The sequence below is a fragment of the Carassius gibelio genome, chromosome B20, assembly GCF_023724105.1.
Source record: "Carassius gibelio isolate Cgi1373 ecotype wild population from Czech Republic chromosome B20, carGib1.2-hapl.c, whole genome shotgun sequence".
NCBI lineage: Eukaryota > Metazoa > Chordata > Actinopteri > Cypriniformes > Cyprinidae > Carassius > Carassius gibelio.
In genome coordinates, this window is record NC_068415.1 from 25129336 (window position 1) to 25145533 (window position 16198).

The window sequence follows — 16198 nt, forward strand, 5'->3', positions numbered from 1 at the left end:
CGGGGAACGAGGGTTACCATACATATCCGAGACGATTTCCCACGTATGGCGCTTCATGTTAGCGCTGCTGCAGTCTTAGGCCCATCCCAAATACTCTCATTGGTAGAGACGGGTGATGTAGCTCATCTCAAGCCAGCACTGATCAACATTCCTCCCCTCCTGTGAACTTTACTGTTTTTGTCTCACAAGTGAGGGTCAAGAAGGAGGAGGGCAGCTAACTCCACTCCTGTTGTCATAGAGTCCACTCCAGTCCAGGAGCCCTCAGAGTCCACTCATGAACCCATTCCAGTCCGGGAGCCCTCAGAGTCCACTCATGAACCTGCTCCAGTCTCGTAGCTCTGCAAGTCCACTACAGAGCCTACTCAGGTCTATGAGTTTACTCCCGATCACACTCGTCTATCAGTTAATTCCAATGAGTTCTAATGAGTTTTCTCCAGTCCACTCCAGAGCCCACTCTAATCCATGAGTTCATTCCAGAGTTTGCTATTCTACAAGTCCACTACAGAGCCCACCTATATATATTAGGGCTGTAAAGTTTATGTGTTTATATGTTAACTTAATTAGTTGTGAGAAAATAACATGATTAAATATGTTAATGCAGTTAACACACTGGCCCCACCTCCAGACCTGTCATCTTACATTTCATACAGTTGACTGCTGACAAATACTGTATGATGCAGGATAACAACTCCACAAATGCAGTTATGCTGTATGCAAAAAAGCCCCTTGTTTTAGTTTTTGTCTCATACTTATACCATATGAAAAGAGATATCACACCAGCAGCTAGAGCAATTATTACACAAATGCTAATTTAATGGGCTACTGAATCATTAGTTCACACGATTCGTTCAAAACGTGGATTCATTCAAAAACGAAACAATGTGTTGCTCAGAGATGCACATCAGTTCTGCTGTGGCTTTACAGGTAATATTTTCACTAGCAAAAGTTAACAAAACGCGCAATATAGTTTTTACATTTTGCACAATATTAACTTCTCATTCAATGAACTGAACTTTATAAAATCACATTTGCACTTGTGTTCTTTTCGACACAAAGAGAGAGACGTTTACGGAATTCCTCAATGAATCAGCCGTTTGAATGAATCAACTCATAAAGACATTTACCACCATCTGCAAGTAGTTAATTTTTTTTAAAGGGGGGGTGAAATTCCTGATTAATGTCCTGTTAATCTTGAGTACCTATAGAGTAGTACTGCATCCTTCATAACACCAAAAAGTCTTTAGTTTTATTATATTTATAAGAGAAAGATAGTCTGTACCGATTTTTCCCGGAAAAACACGAGCGCCTAGATGCGTGACGTGTGGGCGGAGCTAAAGAATCACGAGCGCCAGTAGGCTTTTGAGTTGAGAGCATGTGGAAGCTGTGACACAGATCCAGAGGCTGAAATTTAACAAGAGCAGCATCAGCAAATGCGTCTCTATGTGGTATGTACTGAAACTGTATATATTTGCTTAGCGGTTTTGGAAAATGACTAAGTTCCACTTTATGTCATCTTTTTTTTTTTTTTTTAAGCTGTACATGTGGAAAGTGCAGTTTGATGCCAACATCGCATGTTGTTTACTTGATGTGCTTACACGCCGATAGCTAAGTTACACAGAGCCATACTCGAAAAAAACTTTCTGAAACTTGTGACAAAACGGAAGGAGTATTTTTGGAGCAGAAATGCTCCTTCAAACATACAACTTAATTTTTGAAACTTTGTCCATGTTTAGCATGGGAATCCAACTCTTTAACAGTGTAAAAAACTCAGTATGCATGAAATAGCATTTCACCCCCCCTTTAAGTATAATTTCATTTATAAAAGAAATTCAGTTTGCTCTGTTACATGGTGCATATTTAGGCAAATGCAGTAGATTTGCCAAAACCCATCAAGGCATTCATGCATACAGTATAATCACACAACCAGTGTTTAAAACAATACCCACTATATTGAAACAGACATCAAAAAATAAAGAGGTAAACTGAATTATGATATGCAAATGTTATCAAATAATAAACCAGAAATAAAATAAATGGCTCATTGTAATATCAATGATGTAAAATCATTAAAAAGACAATTGTGTTGATGAAGACCATTCAATCAGATAGTTTATTCACAAATGAATTACAGTGAAGTTTAGTCATCCACTGGTTTCTGCACTTACACTCTAAACCATTGCTTATTTACACATTTTATATCAAAATTTTAAATCCCCAAACAGTTCATTATATGCTCTCTTGGCATGAAGAAAATTGACATGATAAATGAGTTTTGAATATGGGAAATCATACAGCAGAGTGCAGTGAGTTTATTTATTTTAAAATGTGAGTAAAATCAATATTTCAACACAAACTACGTTTGTCAACATACATGTCCACAATGAAGTCTTCAGCACATTGTTTTTTTAAATAGTCAAAGTATTAAACTTAAATAGATGGAAAGTTCATGTATTTTTAATGCTGCACACCTAAGCAACAGAAATAATATCAATACTCCCGTCTGTACATTAATGAAAAATGACACTTTTCTTTTTACACTGTGCACATGAAGGCATTCTTAATATTAAGTTACATTCTGTTACAAAATACCAATATGGCTCTCACAATTATTATTCGTGCCTTGAGTGTAGTTTTACTCTCCGTTCTCCATTTCTACATCCATTGTATCAAAACAAATAAAGTAAGAGCGCTACCCTAACCGCTACTGTAACCGTAATGAAGGGCTGTGGCATGATGCATTAATATGGCATAACAAAAAATCTAAGAGGATCTGTATGTTTATCTAATGCTCTGATATTCAACTCCATTCTGCTAGTCCTCCACCCAGAACCCTTTCCAAAAACTTTAATTATCTATAGCTATAAATTAAAGGAGTTGTAACGGAAACAACGAGAGTCAAAAGCAGATATTGAGCGGCTCTTCAGTGCATGTAGTTGCATTCGTTTAGCACCTGAATTTAGCTCCCATAACCCCTCAGTAAAATGTACATTCTCACCAACACTATGATGTAAGCCAACTACATGAAATCATCAAGTGAGTTAATAAGTGCGTAAAAATATGATTATTACTGACAGCGCAGGGACTCTGAATGTCAGAATTATGAATGTCGTTATATGTGTTTAACCTGCTCATTCAGACATTATCTACATCGTGTTGGTCATGTATAATAGTGTGGTGTGTACTGTATGAATCTTCATGATGAGCCCTTTGACTGAAGCAGTTGTGAACTCCCTTGGCTGTCGGTCTGTCTGGTCAGAGTTCATTGCAGGCAGACTTTTCCGTGGTTTTAAACATTAATATGGAGTTGTATATTTTGAGAGCCGGGCCCAGTTTAATGCTGAGGATCTTCACCAGGTCCACCTGAGTCAATAACAGGAAGGCCTCGCCATCAATTTGCTGAAACCAAACAACAAAAAATCAGCAGATAAACATACACAGCTGTCAGAGAAGAGGATGTATTTCCTGTGTAATTCTTTGATTCAGTGTAATTTCCAGGTGTCTTGCTCTACAACAGTGTTTAAACCGAATGTCCTGAACTACTGCTTGATGAAATCCATGCGACAGAACAAACATCTCATTTCTGATCACAAACAGACATTTGGCATTGTATGAAATTTGGGGATTTTTATATCATCATATATACAGTATTGTTCAAAATAATAGCAGTACAATGTGACTAACCAGAATAATCAAGGTTTTTAGTATATTTTTTATTGCTACGTGGCAAACAAGTTACCAGTAGGTTCAGTAGATTCTCAGAAAACAAATGAGACCCAGCATTCATGATATGCACGCTCTTAAGGCTGTGCAATTGGGCAATTAGTTGAAAGGGGTGTGTTCAAAAAAATAGCAGTGTCTACCTTTGACTGTACAAACTCAAAACTATTTTGTACAAACATTTTTTTTTTTTCTGGGATTTAGCAATCCTGTGAATCACTAAACTAATATTTAGTTATATGACCACAGTTTTTTAAAACTGCTTGACATCTGTGTGGCATGGAGTCAACCAACTTGTGGCACCTCTCAGCTGTTATTCCACTCCATGATTCTTTAACAACATTCCACAATTCATTCACATTTCTTGGTTTTGCTTCAGAAACAGCATTTTTGATATCACCCCACAAGTTCTCAATTGGATTAAGGTCTGGAGATTGGGCTGGCCACTCCATAACATTAATTTTGTTGGTTTGGAACCAAGACTTTGCCCGTTTACTAGTGTGTTTTGGGTCATTGTCTTGTTGAAACAACCATTTCAAGGGCATGTCCTCTTCAGCATAGGGCAACATGACCTCTTCAAGTATTTTAACATATGCAAACTGATCCATGATCCCTGGTATGCGATAAATAGGCCCAACACCATAGTAGGAGAAACATGCCCATATCATGATGCTTGCACCTCCATGCTTCACTGTCTTCACTGTGTACTGTGGCTTGAATTCAGAGTTTGGGGGTCGTCTCACAAACTGCCTGTGGCCCTTGGACCCAAAAAGAACAATTTTACTCTCATCAGTCCACAAAATGTTCCTCCATTTCTCTTTAGGCCAGTTGATGTGTTCTTTGGCAAATTGTAACCTCTTCTGCACATGCCTTTTTTTTAACAGAGGGACTTTGCGGGGGATTCTTGAAAATAGATTAGCTTCCCACAGACGTCTTCTAACTGTCACAGTACTTACAGGTAACTCCAGACTGTCTTTGATCATCCTGGAGGTGATCATTGGCTGAGCCTTTGCCATTCTGGTTATTCTTCTATCCATTTTGATGGTTGTCTTCCGTTTTCTTCCACGTCTCTCTGGTTTTGCTCTCCATTTTAAGGCATTGGAGATCATTTTAGCTGAACAGCCTATCATTTTTTGCACCTCTTTATAGGTTTTCCCCTCTCTAATCAACTTTTTAATCAAAGTACGCTGTTCTTCTGAACAATGTCTTGAACGACCCATTTTCCTCAGCTTTCAAATGCATGTTCAACAAGTGTTGGCTTCATCCTTAAATAGGGGCCACCTGATTCACACCTGTTTCTTCACAAAATTGATGACCTCAGTGATTGAATGCCACACTGCTATTTTTTTGAACACACCCCTTTCAACTAATTCAACTAATTGCCCAATTGCACAGCCTTAAGAGCGTGCATATCATGAATGCTGGGTCTCATTTGTTTTCTGAGAATCTACTGAACCTACTGGTAACTTGTTTGCCACGTAGCAATAAAAAATATACGAAAAACCTTGATTATTCTGGTTAGTCACATTGTACTGCTATTATTTTGAACAATACTGTATTTGAAAATATGAAATATTGAAATACAGTGGAAAATGTCATATTTCAACTAATAATAATGTATTGATTTGTATAATCCAGCAATTAAAATACTGCATAAATGAAAGGTGCTTCATGTCATTTGATTATTGTCTCTTCGTATTTTGATCTTAATGGACACAATCTAAAATATCAGATAATTACAGATGCACATATTAAAATTCTGTCTGATACAAGAAGTTGATAATTATTTAATGTTATGGATGCTAAACAATAATTGGACAATATTCAAATTATAATCTGTGTAAATAAACACACAAAAAATGTTAAATGCTACAAGTGAATTTAGGCACCACTTTATTATAATGTCAGAATGACAAATGTGTGTTAATTCTGAAATGTATTAAAGTTTATATAATTAAAGGGGTCATATGATGTGATTTCAAGTTTTCCTTTCTCTTTGAAGTATTGTAAGCTCTTGGTTCATAAAGAAGATCTGTAAAGTTGCAAAGACTAAAGCGTCATATCCAAAGAGATATTCTTTATTAAAGTCAACCACCACCCCCAAAACGGCTCATTTAAACACACCCCCACTTCTCTACATCACGATGTGGGAAGTTTTGCATAAAGCCGCCCAAATGTTCACACAAAGAAAGAAGGTGTAACTTTGATTCTCTCTTTTGCCGCTGGCGCCATGTCGTGGAGTCACTGTGTGTTTCATTGTGAAAGCGAAACTACTTAGTTTGCCGTTCCAAAAGAGGACACGAATAAAAATCAGTGGTTGAATTTCAGCAGTTGAATTTCAACACTGTTCCAGAACAGTTCTACCCAAATATTAAGATGTGTGGAGCACATTTTATGGAGAACGAGGACTGTTTCCTGTGAGAGGAGACTACTATGCCGGTGTCTGTTTCTATAAAGTGGGGCAGTTCAAAATTTGCAAAGACAGTCTGGGCTTCTGACTCACAGCTTAGTACGTTATTTATAGTTAAATAATTTGCCAATGACCATTCAAACGCAAGTTTTTGAGCAAGGTTATCTTAAACTAATAATAATACTAATTAACCGCAGGTTTCCTTAAGATGTTCCTCTGGGCTTTTATAATGGGGTTTTGTCTAATTTATGTGTAAAATGAGGTCTGTGATAAACAGAAACAGATTTTTTGATGTCAACGTAAATTAAACAAACTCAACTCCCAAATGTTCTTATGTAGTTACTTATAACTTACATATGTTTTTTTTTAAATAAACATAACTGCTCCAAAATCAAAATGTGTGTTTTCAGTATGGGTGTGTGTAAAGCCCGGCTCACAGCCTCACACTGTACGATTTCGGCCACGATTTGGTTGTCTGAGGCTATTTTTGAAAATCCAAAAGATTCCTAGAATCCTAGGCTTAAATCTGTAGTCTTTGATCACTAGTTTGCCATGTTCAACTTCAGCCGATTAAAGGCCATTACGATAAAAATTTCCGCTTCAAAGTGTTCACGCCAGGAATAATGCACAAAAACACATTTGGAAATATTATGTGATACAGCTCGTTACGTTCACTCTCCATGTTCATAAAACAATGCTCCTTTGATTTATTGTTCAGCAACTCCTTATGATAAATTGTATTTGCTCCATTTAAGTCAAGTAAAATATATTTGGTGTAGTGCTTTCACAATAATATTAATTTCAGAGCTGCCTCACAGAGGGTCATATTAGGGTGATATGTGTTGATACAACATTACTCAATTCCAGTCTTCATGTAACATTACCAACACTCTGCATATTTTGCATGTCTCTCTTACTTAACAGACGATTCAGAAAACCAGCTCGTTAGAAGAGAGCTACTGTATGTGCACAAACTGTGTACTGACTGACATGGTCCCTACACAGTGTTCTTTGCTCCCTACTTCCTGAGCAGAAGGGTAATGCAATCTGTGATCATGAAAGCAAGCAATGGCTTTCGTATGCATGCTATTTTTAACATGACATGCTCATAAACCTGACACAATACGCTATAGCAAAAAAAAAAAAAAAAGTTTGTTAAGTCTGGTAAATCGTGAATAAACTATCATCTATCATCATCTCTTGCAGTAGCCTACTTTGATGGCATAGGCTAGCTTCTGTACACTGCTTCAAGTTAGACGCTGATTGATCTGTGCAAATGGGACACAACTTTATGTGCTCTGCAGATGGCCCATGCTCCTCCAATTAAGTGTCCATTAACAGTTTAAATAAATACATTTGTTAAGAAAACTGTGGGGGCACAAATTAATTCCCATTCTCTACTGCCGCCATTCATATACTTTTAATGATTGCCAACATTACAGCCCCGCGTGCAATGCAGCTCACAGTCACTGAACGTGTACAGGTTGATAATGTAAAACCCCAGACGTGGAGCCCAACAAGCAACAATCCTAACGGACTACTGAAAACTGCACGGTGTGAGCCCTGCTTTAGTGTACTGTGAAACGTCTAAATATTGGGGATTATATGACAATGCTAGTATTTGATGTAATGTAATATGATTAAAAAACACATTATTTTCCACACACCCAACATTATTGTTTCTCCTCTATGCCCTGCAATTGTGAAACATATCGATTTTTACAAAGCTAATCATTCTGAAAAGCGAGGTGTGCTCTGATTGGCCATCTATCCAGTGCGTTGTGATTGGCCGAACATCTAAAACATGATAGAAATGTTACGCCCCTTACCATATTTGGAAACAAACACCATCTCAAAGGCAACAATACTATGGTGAGAATAAAAAGTATGTCTTCTTTCTTTGTGTGAACATTTGGGCGGTGTTATGCAAATCTTCCTACACTGTGATGTAGAGATGTGGGGGCGTGTTTAAATGAGGCAATTTAGAAGGGTGTGGGCGAGTCTTAACTTTGATAAAATATCTCTCTCTATTTGAGATTTTAGTCTTTGCAACCTTAGGGATCTTATCTATTCACGAACAGTCTGTAACACTACAAAGAGAAAGGGAATCTTAAAAACCCCTTTAATTTATATTTACCTCAGACCTTGTTTTATTGATAAACTAAAAAACACTATTATAAAAACCCATAGGAAGCTCTGGAGGGAACCCATGGTGAATTAGTCTTCTGGGTATTGACGTCACAGCAGCAGTAGCAGCTCAAATCCATGGCCACACAGATACATGTACCATGCTATCAACAGCATGGCAGAATCTTAGCAGTTTCCACATCTCGGTCTTTGCATTGGATATACTGTACAATTACACTATCCTGTGTAAAAGTGATGTGCACTGCATCTGCTCCTTGAAATTACAAACTCCATCCTCCCATTATAATAAGATTATCATAAGCAGATCTGTTCACCCTGAAAGTGCCTTGTTACACCATTTTTACACCACTGGATTTCCACTGAAAATTAATTATGTATTCAGTGAGGGATAATGTACATCCAGCTGGATGTTATGGCAGAATAACCCCTGACAGGGTGATCAGCACTTTTATCACACTGAAGGGGGTTATTCAGCGATGGCAACCAGCGGGATGTACATTATCCCACTTATTACACGGCTACTTGATTCTGAATTAAATTATTTGAACGCAAAACTTCCGTAAAGAAAGCAGCTGAAGAAGAAATCGTACCAGTTTGTTAGTTATCTTATAATCCATTATATTGTACAAAACAACTGTCACAAAAAGGCATCAACTGCATTTGTATGAAACGAGAGAGCAAGTCTGTGATACCAGGATTACATAATTAAATAATTTTTTTAACAAACTGTTTCATAATATAAAAGAGCACAAAGTAGAATAATGTTCACCAGTGCTATGAGACATTTACAATGTATGACAGGACTCATTAATGCAGCTCCCATTTGCACATATAATAAGAAAACACAGGACAAGACACAGAAGTGAACACGAGGAGAGAGAGATGGGGAATAAGAGCAGAAGAGCAGACAGACAGCAGCTCCGAGAGCAGAAGTATTTAAAGCAGCAGCCCTCTGGGCTCTTTAACATTCTTGTTAGCAGTAAACAAGCATGATGCTGTGACGTGGGATGACTTGACATGCCTATAAATGGTTTCAATGAGATCTCCTCACATATCCCATCATGCCCCATGCTCTCTTCCTTATGCATTATATTCTGTTCCTAAAATGCTTCAGTTACTCCGGCTGCCAAACCTCATGATGGAAGACTTGTTAAATATGTCCCACAGGTTTCAGTCTTTCTGATTTCACTCGTGATTAAAGGGAATAATTTACCTCCTCTCTGAAGGTGCGCACTTGCTCCTTGCAGCCTGGAAGTCCTTGGATAAACTCGATCACCTGCAGAATAACAATGAGGATTAGAGGAAGAGCTGAAGTTAACCGAGGCCACAACAAATAAACTGATCTAAAAAAATAAATAAAAAATAAATAAAACTTGCATTAAATAAACAAAGCATAATTGTCCTGAATCTGAATAGCGAGTGGGAAATGCAGATGCACACAGGAGCTCTGTGTACCTCATCCACGCTCCACGCTGCCACTTTACTGGCCGTGATGCCTGCCACTGTTGGAAGGAGCTTGCTGTGCTGATCCCAGCAGTGAGGCATGCTGGGAGATGGGCTAGAACACGGCATGAACACAGACTGGTGCAAAGCCTGCTGTAGAGTCAGCTCTGAGAGAGAGAGAGAGAGAGAGTCAATTCCTTAGTAAACCGAGCATCATCATACAGCAGACAACACTTTGGAATATATAGGGAAATTATACTATTGCATTTATTAGGAATATGATAATATTTCTAGTTGACATCCATAAGAAAATCATTATTATATGTAGTGTCTGATAAATATAAAACTATTGTGTCCAAACAAATTAACACACACTAAAAACAACTGTTGTATGTGCTAGGAACATACAGCAGCAGATAAATATTACATTTGAAGCTAGGCAAAAAAAAATAAAAAATATTATAATACAGGGTTAACCTCTGCAATACTGGTAAGATATTAAAACTCTGGTTGGAACATAGATAACAGAGAAATACAGCAACCGATAGATTTGAGTAATTGGTTCAGTATGAGAAAGGTGTATGGGGTACAGGCTGAAACAAATATAGATAAATCTGCAGTATAAAGTAACACAGACAACTGTAATGCACATTACATCATCTAAAGCCCACAGAAATTAACAGCAACATAACAAAGGCTTGATTTTAACCACTAGGTGAACATTTGCACATTGGCTAACAAGGTGAATCCAGAGCTGAAGTAGGTTTATTATAAGGTTGCTTTGTAACAAAGGTTGTTTTCCTTTTGTCAAGTAATGAATTTAACCTTTTTTTTATAATGCACTGTTTTTGTTGCATCTTTGAGGAAAATGCTAGCATTATTACAGATTTAGGCACAGTTAAATATGAAAGATATTAATAATTAACATCCATTAATGCTGACAATACCCAATAGGGTAACGATATACTATACATAATTGGTTGGCAAAATATTGTGCACAAAGCACAAAAAGCACAAACATGTACGTTGCAGGCCAACTCTCACTTATTATTGTAAGTCCCTTTGAAGAAAAGCATCAGAATTTATCAAAGGTTCCATTCTTCGTGATCCCATGTTTTAAACTTTAGTTAGTGTGTAATGTTGTTGTTAGAGTATAAATAATATCTGTAAAATTCTAAAGCTCAAAGTTCAATGCCAAGCGAGATATTTTATTTAACAGAATTCGTTCTACAAAAAACGACCCGTTTGGACTACATCTCTCTAGTTCCTGTAGTAATGACGTCACTAAAACAGTTTTTTGACTAACCCCCACAGGAATACACAAAAGGGGGCGTGGCCTTGTTGCGTAGAGGAGGAGGAGAGTGTGTTTGTCTCCATGTCTTCGAAACGCTGTTACTTTCATCCTGGAGTCCGATCACCTTTGTTTAGCCTTACAATTTATGTTTAACTTGGTTCCTGAAAATTATAATCCACATGTAAAACTATGTGCAGCTCATTTTGCTGAGGACAACTTTCTCAATCTCAATCAGTTTAATGCCGGATTCACACAAAGATAATTCTTGAAAGATGGAGCGGTTCCCTCTTTGTCTGGAGAAGGCGTTGTTTATAGACCACAACCGGTAAGTGTATTTTATTATTTAAGTTGGTGCGTTTAACAGTTTCTGTAACTTATTACACAAAGGGCAACTCTGTTTAGCTTTGTTAACTAGATGTTAGGGCTGTGCTAAAAAAATGTACCAGTTTAACTGAGTGATGTTTGTTAAACAAATAGTGCACAAGAGAAATTTAAGGCCTTTTTAATCCCAAGTAAAAGTAAATTCCCCTGGAAACGGCATCTTGATAATAAAATAATAATTAAAAAAACCTTCTTTTGTACACTTCTGGTTGACGTTGCTCTTTTCACTTTTGTTCAGAAGCTCCCTATGAATAGAGTGGACTTCCAGCAGTGCCCTTCAAGAGTACAAAAAGCCTTTTAAATTCACCCAGAGAGCGTCACGTTCTCAACAGATATTGGTAGAACTGGATCACAGTCCACTTTAGAGTTGCGTGTACAGCATTGACGAGCTGTTGTGCGCCGTGCCGGAGGACAAACACTGAGATAACACCCTTCACCGCTGTCTGCTTTTCATGGCTAATTCACTCTGACAGAGCCCTTCTTTGAAGTGCAAACAAAAAGAAACAGAACACAGTTTTCTCAATACAATAGCAATAAAGAACAATTCGATTCAGAGACAAGGTCAGTCTGTATATACAGGTGCATCTCAATAAAATATAATGTTGTGGAAAACTGGTGCAATAAATAAATTCAATGCACACATACTGAAGTAGTTTAAGTCTTTGGTTCTTTTAATTGTGATGATTTTGGCTCACAAATAACAAAAACCCACCAATTCACTATCTCAACAAATCAGAATATGGTGACATGCCAATCAGCTAATCAATGGTCTCTCAGTTTGGTTCACTAGGCTACACAATCATGGGGAAGACTGATCTGACAGTTGTCCAGAAGACAATCATTGACACTCTAGTCAAGTCACCTTTATTTATATAGCGCTTTAAACAAAATACATTGCGTCAAAGCAACTGAACAACATTCATTTGGAAAACAGTGTCTCAATAATGCAAAATGATAGTTAAAGGCAGTTCATCATTGAATTCAGTGATGTCATCTCTGTTCAGTTTAAATAGTGTCTGTGCATTTATTTGGAATCAAGTCAATGATATCGCTGTAGATGAAGTGACCCCAACTAAGCAAGCCAGAGGCGACAGCGGCAAGGAACCGAAACTCCATCGGTGACAGAATGGAGAAAAAAACCTTGGGAGAAACCAGGCTCAGTTGGGGGGTCAGTTCTCCTCTCACCAGATACCCTACTAGGGCTGAAACGATTCCTCAAGTAACTCGAGTAACTCGATTACAAAAAATAATTGAGGCAAATTCCTCTGCCTCGAAGCCTCTTTTAATTTACTTTAAATCTCACGTCAGATTCTTTCGCAATGATTTTTTTAATGTGACACCACGAGTTTGCGTCACCCACAATGCGGAAGGAGACAAAAGCTCTGCGTCCGAAGTCGCATACTGCAAGGAGTCAGCAGTGTTTTGATTTGAGGGTGCGTGCAAACGTAAAGAGAACGTCGTGGCTTGTGTCCATTGCAATATAGAGCTGGCATAACACAACTAAGACCCTATGATTTCCGCGATGCAGAAAACGCGGAGGGAATCGCGGAATCCAGTCATAAAAACGGATTTTACAGTTTAACACGGAATGGCATGGAAATTTGCCAAATTTGGAATTAATTAATTAAAAATAGGTCATTGCACTTACATCAAATCATGATATGGACTAATATCTGTAAATATTAAGTCGGGACAATCTATTTAAATATTAATCCTGCATGTTCTGCGTGTCTGTGTTAATGAATGGATCAGAAGAGTATCTTCCTTTATTACACAAACTGAAGCGTGCGTGACGCTCACGGTGATTTCAGCGTCTGCTGTCTCACTAAATAAGGACGTGAACACACGAACAACATCTCCAGAACTGCTCTGACAGTCACTTCATGAGCATCTGACCGTTTGATTTGAGTAAAACTAGCGTCACATCACATACACAGAACTGTGAAGGTACGTCAACCCGTCAAAATAAAAGTCTGGTTTAGTTTAAAAAAAACAAGTATTTACCAGATATGTATTACTTTTGTTCAGCAGAATGTACATAGCCTACTACTAAAAGGTTTTTAAGGTTTAATCACACAGCATTTCTTCCATGTTTTATTTTTAATAGTAAATCCCCTTTGTTTACCAAAAAGTTAAGTTTGCTTAATTTTCAATAATTAAAAAATAAATTAAATGAATGTTTTATGTGTTTTATGTGCATCTCAGAAAATGCTTTATTTAAAACCCCAACTGAATGGCACTTAAATGCACTTAATTCCTCTCTCAACTTTGTCATTGTTCACAGTACAAGTACAGACAGAGAAACAATGGATAATAATTAAATATTTATTTTTGATGAATGCATTGAATTCTGTGCATTTAAAAAATAAAAATATATTTTTTTTTCTAAAAAAGGAAACTTAGTTAATTTTAAGAGACCCAGGAGTCTTATTTTCTCTTGCATAATTAATATTGCACTTTAATTAAGCAAAAACACATTTTATCTGATTACTCAATTAATCGATGGAATTTTTGGTAGAATAATCGATTACTAAAATATTCGATAGCTACAGCCCTATACCCTACACAAGGGGGGGAAGCCACAAACATTCATTGCCAAGGAAGCTGGCTGTTCACAGAGTGCTGTATCCAAGCATGTTAACCGAAAGTTGAGTGGAGGGAAAAAGTTTGGAAGAAAAAGATGCACAACCAACTGAGAGTACCGCAGCCTTATGAGAATTGTCAAGCAAAATCAATTCAAGAATTTGAGTGAACTTCACAAGGAATGGACTGAGGCTGGGGTCAAGGCATCAAGAGCAACACACACAGACGTGTCAAGAGATTTACTGAACCACAGACAACGTCAGAGGCGTCTTATCTGGGCTAAGGAGAAGAAGATGGGACTGTTGTCCAGTGGTCCAAAGTCCTCTTTTCAGATGAGAGCAAGTTGTGTATTTAATTTAGAAAACAAGGTCCTAGAGTCTGGAGGAAGGGTGGAGAAGCTCATAGCCCAAGTTTCTTGAAGTCCAGTGTTAAGTTTCCACAGTCTGTGATGATTTGGGGGGTAATGTCATCTGCTGGTGTTGGTCCAATGTGTGTTTTTTTTAAACCAAAGTCACTGCACCCGTTTACAAAGAAATTTTGTAGCACTTCAAGCTTCCTTCTGCTGATTTCATTTTCCAGCAGGATTTGGCACCTGCCCACACTACCAAAGCACCAAAAGTTGGTTAAATGACCATGGTGTTGGCCAGCAAACTCACCAGACCTGAACCCCAGAGAGAATCTATTTTCTCTTGGCTATTGTTGGCTATTGTTTAATATTAAAACGTATTCTAATTTGTTGAGATTTTGTTAAATGTGAGCAAAAATCATCACAATTAAAAGAACCAAAGACTTAAACTACTTCAGTCTGTATGCACTGAATTTAATACAAAAGTTTCACAATTTGAATTGAATTACTGAAATAAAAAAACTTTTCCATGACATTCTAACTTATTGAAATGCACCTGTAATCCCTCCCCACATCACCACCCTTGCCATCCACAAAAGGGCGTGTTTGGGTTGTGTTTTGTCCACACTGCACTTGCTCCCTATTTGTTGTAGATTTTCAAATCTTGCTAATTACTTATAAAGCCCTGAATGGTTTAGCACCTCAGTACTTGAGTGAGCTCTTATCGCATTGCAGTTCTCCACGTCTGCTCCGTTCTCAAAATTCTGGCAATTTTATTACACCTAAAATATCAAAATCAACAGTGGGCAGCAGATCCTTTTACTATTTAGCTCTGGAATGATCTACCTAACACTGTTTGGAAGGAAGACACACTATGTCAGTTTAATGTTTTATTTTGCACCCCGCTCTCCCTGTCACAGCCACAGAGGAAGTCCCAGAATCCATTCTAGCCCTGGCGTCCAGGTTCTCCCCTCCTCTGGCTTTACCCTAGCCATCTGTGCGGGTTCCCTGTCTCCTGGATGCATCCTGGTCTCTCCCGCTGGCACTCCACTGGGGTTCCCAACCCAAAGGAGCCTCCATGGTCAGTCACTCCGGCTCCACCCTGGCTGCCAACAGGACTGCCAACCCCCCACATCACATCGCACCACCCTAGCCATCTGCCACTCCTGTCAAGTTTAGTCTCGGTGTCAAAGTTTGGACTAATGTTCCCAAGGTCTTGTTGGCTCTTAGTTGTGTTTTGTCCTGTCCTGCTATATCCTGCCATCCATTGGCCATCAAAACACCACTGGAGCCTCCCAGGTCCATCCATCCAGCTCCACCCTGGCCATCCACTAGGTCTACCAATCTGATGGATCCATCCTGGTCCCTCCCCATAACATCGCCTTGTGTTTTGTCCTATCCTGCATTGCCTTTGCCAGTAGGGCTGGGTGATTTGGCAAAAATTGTAAATCTTGATTTTTTTCAGATTGTTTTTGACTGACTCGATTTTGTATGATTTTTAACAAGTAAACTTGAAATACGAGGAAAATGATTTGAACAAATCTCAAAAATCAAGGTGATTCAAAATTTACAATTAAGGTTTTATATTTTACTGATTTCTTTAACACAACACTGATTTAGTTCCTAAGGTCCTGCTGATTTCTAGTTGTTTCTTCTTCCATCTTGCCCTGCCCTATCCTGCATTGCCTTCCCAGAGTATTCAGAGTTATTTTTGTTTTGTTATTTAATAAAAAACCCGTGGCCCTATTTAATAAAAGCCCATAGGGGAGGGGGAGCAATCAAACTTGTGTTTGAATCAAGTGTGACAGCACCCTTATATACACTCCTTCATTACTTCTCAAGAAAACATGTCTGTACTTTAGTTTGAAAGAGTTCT

At 38.1% G+C, this 16198-nt stretch overlaps 1 protein-coding gene across 5 annotated transcripts in view; it reads right to left on the minus strand.

The window, feature by feature from the left end:
- Positions 1–2096: 2096 nt before the first annotated feature.
- Positions 2097–16198, minus strand: part of LOC127984356 (lethal(3)malignant brain tumor-like protein 3) — an 83080-nt gene continuing 68978 nt past the window's right edge. For 3 of the 5 annotated variants that reach the window (XM_052586998.1, XM_052586997.1, XM_052587000.1), the window contains 3 exons: positions 9653–9885; positions 9489–9551; positions 2097–3396 (listed from right to left, as the gene is read on the minus strand). In XM_052586998.1, coding sequence (XP_052442958.1) covers positions 3253–3396; positions 9489–9551; positions 9653–9885 — 440 coding nt within the window. In that variant the 3' untranslated portion in view covers positions 2097–3252. The remainder of the gene's footprint in view (positions 3397–9488; positions 9552–9652; positions 9886–16198) is intronic. The other 2 variants (XM_052586999.1, XM_052587001.1) reach the window with 1 other exon arrangement.